This window comes from Ascaphus truei, chromosome 16 (genome assembly GCF_040206685.1).
Source record: "Ascaphus truei isolate aAscTru1 chromosome 16, aAscTru1.hap1, whole genome shotgun sequence".
Taxonomy (NCBI): Eukaryota; Metazoa; Chordata; class Amphibia; order Anura; family Ascaphidae; genus Ascaphus; species Ascaphus truei.
The window spans coordinates 38,811,895-38,824,394 of NC_134498.1; the positions used below are offsets into that span (position 1 = coordinate 38,811,895).

Below are 12,500 nucleotides of genomic sequence, written 5' to 3' on the forward strand. Positions count from 1 at the left end.
CTCCCCTTTTCTGACGTCACTGGCCTTGTAGCCAGCGACGTCGCCTAAACTTAAATTACAACTATCGCAATAGCGACGGCATCGGTCGCCGGCACTATAAGTGTAGCCTTGGGCTACGTCCATAGAGGGGGGAGCCGCGCTGAGCCATGCGGACGCTCCGCGATGAGCCTTGTCATCCTCTGAGGATGTCTTGAGAGGGGGCTCCCGCGAGCGTCCGCAGTAGCAGGGATTTTCAGCCGACAGCAGCACCTGTTTCTGAGCGCGCTGTCGGCTGAAAACCTCCAATCAGAGCGGAGCAGCTTCAACGTCACGGCATCGTGACGTCGGCGCTTCGCGGGCTATTGGCCCAGTGACGTCAGTGCCCCGCCTCCCGATAGCGCACGCTGGCTCATCTGCTAGTTCATGCAATCGCTCCTGATTGCGCAGACGAGCCTCAGCGTCAGCGCGGAGGAGCGTGTCTCCCCCCTCTATGGACGCAGCCTTAGGCAGAGGGGCAGTGGGTGGAGGAGAGGGAGAGAGGGGCAGTGGGTGGAGGAGAGGGAGAGAGGGGCAGTGGGTGGAGGAGAGGGATAAAGGGGCAATGGGCAGGGAGAGAGGGGCAATGGGCAGGGAGAGAGGGTGCAGTTCCTGTGTGGGGACAATTAAAAGCACTGGGAGCCTCTGCACTGAATGGCTGCAGACTGTCATGTGACCTTCTATGGGTCTATACACAAGGGATTCTGGGAGTTGTAGTCCAGCTCCTAATGTAATGCTACAATTTAGAAAAGCAGCAGGACCACAAGTCCCAGAATCCCTTAAATTGTAGCGTTACATCAGGAGCTAGACTACAACTCCCAGAAGCCCCTGCATTGATGGGAGAGGACAAGGAACAAGGAGGGCAATAGCTTTGTGCTACCAGGTGACTCAGCACAGTGGCCCCTGAAATCACAGGGCCCTGTATAGGGGCACCAGTTGTACCTGCCAAAAGCCGCCTCTGGGTGGTGGGGGAGACAGCAGTGTGCAACAGTGACATAGTGAGCGTAGGGTCATCTAGTGTCTGAAGGAACAATAAATAGATTTATTCATCAGGTGTGTCCTGTGCTGGTAACTTCACCACTTTTTGTGACCAGTATTAATCTGTAACCATTATTTCTTCTGTGCACGATCCAGGGCTTCTCGGGCAGTACAATTTGCGAGTGCGGCCATTTTGTTCTCTCCCTCTCTATAGACACACACACACACACACACAAATGTAGCAGCCATTATTACTCCCGCTGGCGCATTGCAGCAAGACACACAACGGTCTAAATAAATGTACACACACACATACTGTATATATATATATATATATATATATATATATACCCACACACTGTATAGTGACACCCACACACTGTATAGTGAGCAATGCCTATTATGTCCTAGTTTTGGTTCTAAATAATTATTGGGTTTTGGTGCTGGAAAAAAACAAAGTAAAAGTAGGGGATTTTCTAGAATGTGAGCTGGTTCCTGCTAGTTTTGGACCCAGTTTTGCCCACCTCTAATTATAATATTTACCTTCAATTTGCCAGCCTAAACATGGTACTGTTCATACTTTTTTATTTAATTTTTTAATGAGGTGCGGAAAGCAAACTAAGTTTCTGTTTGAACAACTCGACAGCTCGTGTTATTAGCTGAAAGAATGTCAAAAATATGTCATTTCTATTTTAAATAGATGATATTAATATGGTTTTGGTATACATACATAAAAAGACAAAGAGGCCTATGTACTAAGTGTCAAAATTGGCTTCTTTGGTGCGCGGAAATCTACTGTATGTACTAACCCGAAATTTCTCCAGCTGCGCCAACAAGGAGTTTTTTTTTTACATTTGTCTTGGCGCATAGAAGTTGACTGTGCTGCGCATACATGTGAATGGCATGTACTAAAGAATGTATCTGTATTCATAAAAAAGGAGAAAGTGCATCAAAACCGTCTGTTTATGTTGTTACTGCAGAACTAGGTGCTGTGTATCAACATAAAAAGATTTTGACAGCATGGAGGTTTCATTATAGTACGACTTAATAATATTATACCAACAATTTCTATTTGCCAATTCTAGCTATAAAGCAATACACACAATTCTGTTTTAATTTGGACTGTATCAAATCAGATATTCAACATGAAACAATGTCAGAATTAATTCCAAACAATGAATTAATTATACATCATATATACAGTATGAATGAGGTCACAAACGATCTTCATACGGTAAGATGCACAATGTATGAATATTTCGTACAGCTTTTTAGCACTAAAAATCAAATCTGTTCTCTTAGTACATCGGTCTCAGAATCCTAAAAGTCTGCAGTGATTGCACAATAAAAACCAGAATTAATAAGGCTGCTTCTGTATCAAAGTAATTTCAATGTTCCTTTCATCAACAAAACAGAGACTTACCAATAATGACCAAGATAACAGCCCTGATTCATAGTCAGCTGGCGATTCCATATCAGGGACACAGGTGCTCCCTGCTTCAGAACTACAGTGGAGTTTAAATTCTATAACAGCATTTCTGGGAGCAGAGCCTGAAGCTCCAAATGTTGAGCGAACAAAGGTCGGCTGCATGATTTGTACAGGAGGAGAGAGTTTAACCTTAACCCAATTCCAACAAAAAGGAGAAGAAATGACAAAACTTTGCAACCTTGCATATGGAAAGTCAGATTTAGTCCACAGCAGAGATAGAAACCAATGAATGCTATTTTATGCCCCACCAACACTATATGGGTCAAACGTGGTACTTATTTTGTTTACGGTTTTACATATTCTAAAGGAAAGGGGGGAAAATACTTAAAAATGTACTTAACAGCAATGCTACTGAAAACAACGGTTAAGGAGAAAACACAAAATGCATAATTTTGTGCGTTGTTGGGGCACCGGCCTGCAACATCTGTATATAGGCTGTTTGGAGAATCACATCTGTGATATGTTAGTTACATCGAACTAGGAGAGGTCCAAAACTATTCCACTACAATAAAGATTGAGGGACATATTTACCAAGCCATGCTAACAGGTGTCAAATATATAAATAAGTTAATATGGCACTGAATACATTTCTTAGTAAATGTGTGGAACTACAGTATATATTAAATAAAAGTGTGTATCCAACTGATCAATATACATATACATTTCTAAACATTGTTTTGGTGACAAATCAGTTGTAACAACAATCTAAAAAGGAAAAAAAAAGCACAAAGGACACGGTTATAGCCAGCGAAAGAAATATGGAACCATATAATCATAATATGTAACTCACTTAGTGCACCGCCTCACCTCTCACTGATCGTAAAGCCGGCAAACGTTTAAGGCCAGCTACAGTGTCATGATAATATCAGGAGAAATTAAGTCTTTTAATCAAGCTGGTGCTCATGGGGCAGCTAGCTATTGCTTGATTTTAAATACACAATATATTGGGTTGATAGGTCAAAACTTTCCTGGGTCTGTGCTGATCTTCAAAAAAACCAACTTAATGGGGGTGGGGCGATCACTGATGGCCCTCTAATGACACGTGTCATTTAGAAGGCAATAAACAATAGCCAGAAACTAGTCTGTCAGCCTCAAAGAAAACTAAACATTCTTGAATACTTACTTGCGCATCCCAGAGAGAAGTGACACACAGTTCACAACTTAGTCTTGTTTTTTTATAAAGTCATCCAACTATCATGCATGTCATCTACGCTGCATAATAACAGGTAAATATTTGTCATTGTTGCAAGGAGATGCATGCAATAAGACCAAACACTACATGGGTAAGAGGTGCTCGTCACGGGAGACCAGGGAACTTAACACCGGATCAGAGACACCAGACAAGGCAAGAGGTTAAATAAAATCAAGTTTATTTGGACCCAAGCCAACAAACGCAGCAATACACACAGTGGGGCACAAACTCACCCAAAACAGGGAATACGGGCGAATAATCACTCAACTAGGTGCCAGGCGCCGCTTCCAAGGCTTATCCGGGCATCTTCCACTCTCCGTTTTGGGTACTGCAGCAGTCCAAGGATACTATTTGAACAAGTTCAAAATCGCCTGTTAGCCTCCAGTGCGAGCCTCGCAAATCCCTCGAATGACACCCACTACGCTATGACCAGAATAGTCTCTGGAGCGGATATCGGCGGCTCTTTACATAGGTTCCCTGTCTCCATAGAAAGGCATGGAAGACAGGGTACCAACCAATCAGTGTGCGTATGCTGCGAAGGAGCAGAGGCTCGTCGGCGATGGGCCAATCCAGGACGTGGAAGGTAACGTGCCTCTAAGCCAGCCTCTACGTGGGCTTGCAGAGTGGGAATTTAAAACCGGCTAATAGGAATCATGCCTACGAGGCTCATACTAAGCAACAGTTCCCATAGACAGCAAGATATCTACCGCAGAGATAGGAGCCTCCGAGTCTGAGCTGAACAAAGGCTCAGCTCGCAGAGGCATTGTCCCCCATATCTGAGTCAGCGCCCCTCCCCACTCCTAACAATGGCTGAAGCACTTCACCACCCACACCCTGGATAGCAGGACCTTATCTCGGTGTGCAGGCAGGTTGACTGAATTACAAGCCCTGCACACACAGACAGTAGCAAATCATGTACAGCTTAATCTACACAGTAACATACTGTACACAAACGACATTACGTTAGGCCCAGGGATACTGGGTTTACCCTGAGTATCCCTTAAAACAGGAAAGTGCAATGGCTGGGCTTAACCTTAATTAAAATGAGCCGCATTGCCCCTACTGTCACAGAGCCAAGGACAGATATCCATTTGAAACTCAAATTTTGGCGCAATACGGTCAAGATTATTCTTGTTACGTCTGTCGTAAATCGTCTAAATCAATTGATGACTCGTGTGTCTAAGTATTAGAGAAAGGAAGTTATGGGTGCGTTTATATATTGAGTCAAGAATCTAAAACGTATTCTTAGGAGGAGGAGGTTTTTCTTCTCTGTCATAAAACCGTCAAACTAGCAGCTAATTTACAACGGGTGGGCTTATGTGTTTCCAATGGGAAAATAAGGGTATATAGGGTGTACCCTGGAGTTACGAAATCAGAATTCAACACAGGTGAGTTTTGGACCAAACACGTGAATTCTCATATTTATACTCCAATGACCTCTCTGGGGAAAACCTTTGACATATGGCAATGTATGATATAGGGATTTATGTTTAATCCTATTTTAAGAAATAGTTCTGCATTTATTGTAACTGTATGTTCTTGTAATCCTTTCTATAATCTAAGCGTTGTATGTTTATATATTAAAGAATTCTTCATACGTAATGCTTTGGGGCTCTGAATTAACTGTTGCGTGCTCTGGAGAGAGTATTTACATTTTTCGGACACATTTTGCTACAACAGATTTTTGTGCCTAGTTTTTTCTATAATAAAACAGTGACCGGATACCCTGGCAGATATATATCAATTGCATCTTTTGCATATTTTTTGGGTGGTGGCAGTGGATAGACATGATGACAATTGAGTAAGGGGTTAATATTAACTCATTGAAAGTACCTCGCGGAGGAGAAAGGCTAGTTGGCTAGAGTAGCCATGTGTATTAACTCTGGTTCACGTGCTCACTTGTGTGCTGTTCATGACAGGGTATATGGGGACGGATTGAGGGGAGAGATTTTTCATTTGAGGGACCTTTGCAAAGGTGAAAAGTGGGCCAACTTGAGATCGGTGGATTAACCTCTGTCCCGTATGCAGGTCACGTGCTCACAGGTGTGCCGCATGTGACACAGTGATACTGATTTATTTTTTTAACCATCACAGATGGCCTTGCAAGGAAATTAAATGATCCCTTTGATTTTATTGCAGCATTTCCAGTGCATTATGCTACCTGCTATTGGACGCTGTACTTTGAGCATTGTTACCCATCGTTAACATATTGGAGTCCTTTGTTCAATTTCACAATAAAAATCTATTGGCCCCTGGGGCAGTAAGTGGGGGTTTTTTTTTTTTTTAATTATTATTTACAGGTTTTCCCTTGAGGGTTCTAGCACTCACGTTATGAAAAATGTCAAGATGTAGCAGATTGCGAGAATACTATTAACATAGAGGGTGTTTCCGACAAGCAGGTCTGAGTAGAGAGCATAACTTAAAAGAAGTAAATACAATATCTACACACTATGCTAGATATACACATGCATATATACATACTTAAATCACTGGAGAGCTCCATAAAAACTGGTACAGTATAGATTATATATATATATATACAGTATATACGTATAGATTATACACACACACACACACACACACACACACACACATTTGGGTTTTGAGCTTGTGGGGACTGTGTTTTTAAATGTAGGCTGGAAACTATTGGGAGGTTTGTGAGCCCTCCTTCTTGGTTTTAAGATGACCGACCCCACTTTAATTGGCAGGTCCTGATATATACAATGTGACGACCAGTTCTTTGATAGACTTCTTCCCCCAGTAGAGAGATAAAGAGAACGTTTGCAGGTAGAGTAGGACCTGCAGGAAAGGGTTAACCTTGATGTGGTTTGAGGCTTATAATGCTTCAGCCAAGGATGGACTAATGACTCACGTATGAGAACAGAACAGCAGATCGTATTTAACTATATCATTTGTCATGGTGGATGTAGCATTGGGGCTTTTTTGGTCATGTTGTACTAAAAATATTAAGAAATAAATATTTGGGGCATGGTGACAGACAGCACAAACTACGCTACAAACACACAAAAGGCAGGGGTGGGGGGCGCGATAATGATCACATTTGGTAATTAACACAGTTTAGAATTCACAGCATTTCAGAACATAATGCTTTGTCATCTGCTTAATCAGCTCTATGGTGATTTACTAAATGCAGCATGTTCTACCAACAGTGTAATTTGCTTTAATTCCTTTAGTCAACAAAAGCCCTCTTGCAATACAGCACACTGCCTAACTAACATTGTGTTATTCTTCATGTCAGAGTTCCACTTCTTATAATCGTTTGTTGCATGGCGCTGTACATACGGCAGATTTTTTGCAGACACGGTCTCTGGCCCGTAGAGTTTACAATCTATGTTTTTGGTGCCTGAGACACAGGAAGATAAAGTGACAAGCCCGAGGTAACAAGGAGCCGACATTGGTATTTGAACCAGGCTCCCTTGCTTCACACTCAGGGTCATTGTTCTCAGAGTCAGTTTACTCACTGAGCCGCTCCTTCAGCTCTTGACAGGTTTTGGATTTGCAATAAACCAAGGCCCAGATTCACATAAGGGTGCTACGCCTTAGCACAACTTTACTCAGCCATTCATATGGATGGGGGTCAAGGTGTGCAAAAGGTTAACACCCTTTTGCAGATCTGGGCCTAAAAGCCTAAGGCTTGGTCCCCGCTGCAGTCGGCAGCGCGTCCCACCAGCCCCTTAACTTCTCCCCTATGAGTCCCCGGTGCTTCCTGGCTCACTGCGTACTGCGTCGCATCAGCCGGCAGGGGCTACAACAGGATTGTGTTCCCGTGCGGCGACGCGTCACATGGTGCCAATCAGAGAAGGTGCCTTTTTCTTTTTTTGCATTGATTGAGCAGCTTTGTTTATACTAGAACATTTTAAAGCAACTTCATTAAAAGAGTAATTTATTTGCATAAAACTGAGATGAGTGTGTATAAATGTTGCTAATCTTTCTCATAAATGAAAAAATATTTGCACTAATATAATCTGTGTAATGAATTACATTGAATGTAGTTTACAGCTTTGTTGATGTTTCATGACCGCGCCCACCCGCAACCGTTTGGCCACGCCCCCCCCACGCCTGAGAACTATGCCTACAGACCGCGGTGAAGTGCCGTTCACGCGCTGCCAGGACGCAAGGCGGGCATGCAGGTGCGTGCAGTGGGGCCTTAGCCTAACGCCGAAAAATACAACAAATACTATGGAACATTCCATATCAATAACAAATGCTTCCATTATATCGTTTGCTTCGAAGCCAGTACTTAGATTTCGACCGTTTCCTTTTCCACGGTGATCAGCCAACAGTTTTAAAGACATAATCCTGTATTTAACTACATCACCCTTCTCACACGACCAATAAACGTTTGTTCCCATCAGTTAGCACAGTATATAACCGGTGTTAAAGACAGGTGAGCAAATAAGACATACCGAGAAAGCAAAAAAGGGATTATTGAAAGTGAAGTACCACTTTTAACAGTATTAGAACCTCGGGGTCCTCCTGTGTTGAAGCCCACCGTTTTCACCTCCGGAGACCCCCAAGGTCCTGAGAGACTTACTGGTAAAGTTACTGGTATTGCATCCTGGTTTTTAACGAGGATTTTAAAATAGCCATCTAACAGGAAGCCACGGCCAATGTTGTCGTGACATGAACGATCCATTATGATCTAAACTCATTTCTTCAAGATCTTAAAACGTAAGACACATGTTCCACTTATGCAGGTCCACAGTTTATAGCAGGTGCGCTCAACTACAGGCCTCAAGGGCCACCAACAGGTCAGGTTAAGGACATCCCTGCTTATATCCTCAAAACCTTACCTGTTGGTGGCCCTTGAGGACTGGAGATGGTCACCGCTGCTTTATAGGACTTTAAAATGTTATCTCCTGCATAGGGTTGCCAGGTGGCTTCTCCAAAAAATACTGGACTCTATGGTGAAAGGTGCGTCAGGTCACTATGTCCAGGGAGGAAAATACCGGACACATACATGTCCAGTGTTACAGTACCTCTCATTTTTTACTGGACAGAGTATCCAAATACAGGACAGTCCAGTTCAATACCGGACACCTGGCAACTCTACTCCTGCACCCAGCAATGGGAGACGAAGCCTGAAAAATGGACCGTGTCTGCTAATAGGTTTGTCTGGTCACATTTTATAGTTGGGAAAGAAAAAAGAAAAAAAAAAGAGCGTTCTTACTGTCAACATTGTTAATTCCCATGGACAGTGAGTGACGAACATGAAGTGTTGCAGCCTCCGAACTACCAAGGTCATCCTGTAATAGCAGCGACTTTATAAATATTCCACTTGATTTGTTGATAGAACACAAGCCAAAGGAGCAATTCTGATAACATGACAAGCTCTTCCGCAGTTCTCCATTTAGAAGAAAATCATTTCTCTCTGAAATGCGCGAATAGATTATTGCAGAGGATGTTTCAAACCTCAAAACGCTCGTTAAGCAAGGATATTTAAACCTGAATCTGGAAATCTTAAAAGGTTTGTTTTGGTTTTTATCTTTTTAGCAGTGGATCAGTATGTTTATTCCTGCACTAAATTCTCTGAAATCAATTAAAATAATTATCCAACTGAAACAATAGTACTAACCGTGCATTAGTTTAATACAGAATATGGCATAACAAATGGGAACTTTCTTTGACTAGGATGTTGTAGATTTGGCTCTTGCAAATTGAATTTAAAGCTGCAGACCAAGCAATGTCCTATGTTTTTTTTTTTATATAAAAACACATCAGTTCTGAAGTACAGTTTTGTACTATGAGAAAATACTCGTAGCTTTTTTTTTTAAACAACTTTGAATGACATTTTTAATGTATTACATATTTAATGAGCATTTTTGTTTCTATAGCAACCATTCACAAAGTCCCATCCCCTTCCTCTTTTGAAACAGGCTCCGGCACACACTTTTTGAGCCCTGCCCTCTCTCTAGCAGTGCACCAATTGTATCTAGTGACTGCCTGGTCACATGATCTTCCCCACAAAACTTTGCATCTTTGGTCCTCTTCTGCTGCACTGACCCCCCCGAGCTGAATCTTCGCTGATCGATCACAGGAGAACGGATCGATAGGCAACTTTGCTAATTACTTACTGTGTGGATTGTATTGATGCACATATTAAAAGGAAAAAATAAATAAAATAAAAAAAACCGGTAGCTTGGACTGCTGTTTTTAAAACTTTTTATTTTCCAAACGGGGACATTTGTTAAAAGCCATTCACAGGAGCAAAAACACCCCCAAAGTTTACTAGATATAATAACATAATTCTCTAGACATATGTTTAATGAACAAGATGTTGTAAAAATAGTTTGTCCTCGCAGGCAGTTGTAAATACTATAAACTGTAATAAAAGTGATGGTGTGTATCTTTAAAAAACACAAAGAGCCAGACTAACAAAATGGTGCAAGCTGCATGTCATTTTAAGGCCCATTCACATAAATGGGTCATAAGCTGCCTCAAGGTTTAGCACCATTCAGTAAACATGGCACAAAGTCTTCGATCCCATCAAGTTTCCTAAGGAGACCGACCACAGGTTCTCTTGTGTGTCAGGTAATGTAATAGTTACTCTTCACCACGACTCATTCCGTCGCCAGGACCCGTCACAGCCGCTCACTTCACTGCTAAAGTAAGTGCCTTACCCTAAAAACCCCTACCCTAACCGCTAAAACACCATGAATTAACCCCCTACCCCAACCATTAAAAACCCTTAAATTACCCCTCTACCCTAACCATTAAAAAAAACTTAAATTAACCCCAATCGCTAAACCACCTTAAATTAACCCACAAACCCAAACTGCTAACACTCCTTAATAAACCCCCTACCCCAGGGGTGCGCAAACTGGGAGGCGTAGCGCTTACAGAGGCCCCGCGCTCTTCCCCAAAGCATTTAAATTACATGCCGGGGGATCGCGCAAGGCCTCTGTATGTCACTTACCCTGTCACCGGCGGCCTCTGACGACGCGGCGTGACATCAGAAAACAGGTAAAGGGGGGGGGCTCGAACAGGGGAGGAGAGCAGGCAGGGGGGCGCAGACGAAAAAGTGTGCGCACTGCTGCCCTACTCAAAACCATTAAAAATCTTTAAATTAACCCCCTACTCTAACCGCTAAATCCACTTAAAATTCACTCCCTACCCCAACCAGTAAAAATTTACCTTAAAAGTCTCAAAGTCTCCACATTATTTGAAAGCATTAGATTTTTTTCCTCCCCGGTTGCTACATGTAATAGATTCAACTTTTCTTTAATAGTAATCGTAAAAGGCACAAGAGAAACATACTGTATCTAGCTGGAAACCATTGTTTGCTTTAAAAGGTAAACACGACTACCTCTGACATATATACTTTAAATTCCTAAAACAAACAACCCTCCCTAACTTTGGTAGTCATTACATGGCCAAAATCTTTCCCTTTAAAGAGACAATGTAAGCCAGCGATTTATTTTTAAATTGGATTGAAGCAGGGGGTCTCTGGAGCTGAACCCCTGCTTCCCGAGATACAGACCTCCGTAGGGGGTGCCGGGATCGGCTCGGCTAGCGGGGGATCACGTAATAGCGGCGTTCCAAAGCCGTGACATCATCAGGTTCGACTTCCTATTGGCCCATGTGACGCGGGAGCTTTAAAACTTTGCCGAGATACCGGCACCCCCTTTGGGAGGTCTGTATCTCGGGAAGCAGGGGGTCCCCGGAACAGAGATTACTGGGGTTCAGATCCGGAGATTCTCAGCTTCAAACCTGTGTTAAAATATAATTGCAAGAAAATGCATTCATTGCTCCATTAGATTAAAGCAAAACGCATTGGTGCGACTGCTCATATTTAATGAAAGGTGCGTCAGGTCACTATGTCCAGGGAGGAAAATACCGGACACATACATGTCCAGTGTTACAGTACCTCTCATTTTTTACTGGACAGAGTATCCAAATACAGGACAGTCCAGTTCAATACCGGACACCTGGCAACTCTACTCCTGCACCCAGCAATGGGAGACGAAGCCTGAAAAATGGACCGTGTCTGCTAATAGGTTTGTCTGGTCACATTTTATAGTTGGGAAAGAAAAAAGAAAAAAAAAAGAGCGTTCTTACTGTCAACATTGTTAATTCCCATGGACAGTGAGTGACGAACATGAAGTGTTGCAGCCTCCGAACTACCAAGGTCATCCTGTAATAGCAGCGACTTTATAAATATTCCACTTGATTTGTTGATAGAACACAAGCCAAAGGAGCAATTCTGATAACATGACAAGCTCTTCCGCAGTTCTCCATTTAGAAGAAAATCATTTCTCTCTGAAATGCGCGAATAGATTATTGCAGAGGATGTTTCAAACCTCAAAACGCTCGTTAAGCAAGGATATTTAAACCTGAATCTGGAAATCTTAAAAGGTTTGTTTTGGTTTTTATCTTTTTAGCAGTGGATCAGTATGTTTATTCCTGCACTAAATTCTCTGAAATCAATTAAAATAATTATCCAACTGAAACAATAGTACTAACCGTGCATTAGTTTAATACAGAATATGGCATAACAAATGGGAACTTTCTTTGACTAGGATGTTGTAGATTTGGCTCTTGCAAATTGAATTTAAAGCTGCAGACCAAGCAATGTCCTATGTTTTTTTTTTTATATAAAAACACATCAGTTCTGAAGTACAGTTTTGTACTATGAGAAAATACTCGTAGCTTTTTTTTTTAAACAACTTTGAATGACATTTTTAATGTATTACATATTTAATGAGCATTTTTGTTTCTATAGCAACCATTCACAAAGTCCCATCCCCTTCCTCTTTTGAAACAGGCTCCGGCACACACTTTTTGAGCCCTGCCCTCTCTCTAGCA

At 42.2% G+C, this 12,500-nt stretch overlaps 1 protein-coding gene and 1 long non-coding RNA gene across 7 annotated transcripts in view; one reads left to right on the forward strand and one right to left on the reverse strand.

Annotated features, from left to right (window-relative positions):
• The window catches only part of ATP11C (ATPase phospholipid transporting 11C (ATP11C blood group)), a 114,427-nt gene that overhangs the window by 74,069 nt on the left and 27,858 nt on the right, over positions 1–12,500 (reverse strand). For 4 of the 6 annotated variants that reach the window (XM_075573250.1, XM_075573251.1, XM_075573256.1 and 1 more), the window contains exon 1: positions 2,417–2,599. The exons of 1 other annotated variant lie outside the window; for it this stretch is intronic. In XM_075573250.1, coding sequence (XP_075429365.1) covers positions 2,417–2,584 — 168 coding nt within the window. In that variant the 5' untranslated portion in view covers positions 2,585–2,599. Of the gene's footprint in view, positions 1–2,416; positions 2,600–8,865; positions 8,956–12,500 lie in introns of those variants that run through there. One more of the 6 variants, XM_075573253.1, reaches the window with a different exon arrangement.
• LOC142467495 (uncharacterized) overlaps positions 1–12,500 on the forward strand; it is a 22,457-nt gene that overhangs the window by 1,942 nt on the left and 8,015 nt on the right. The gene's annotated exons all lie outside the window — the stretch shown is intronic.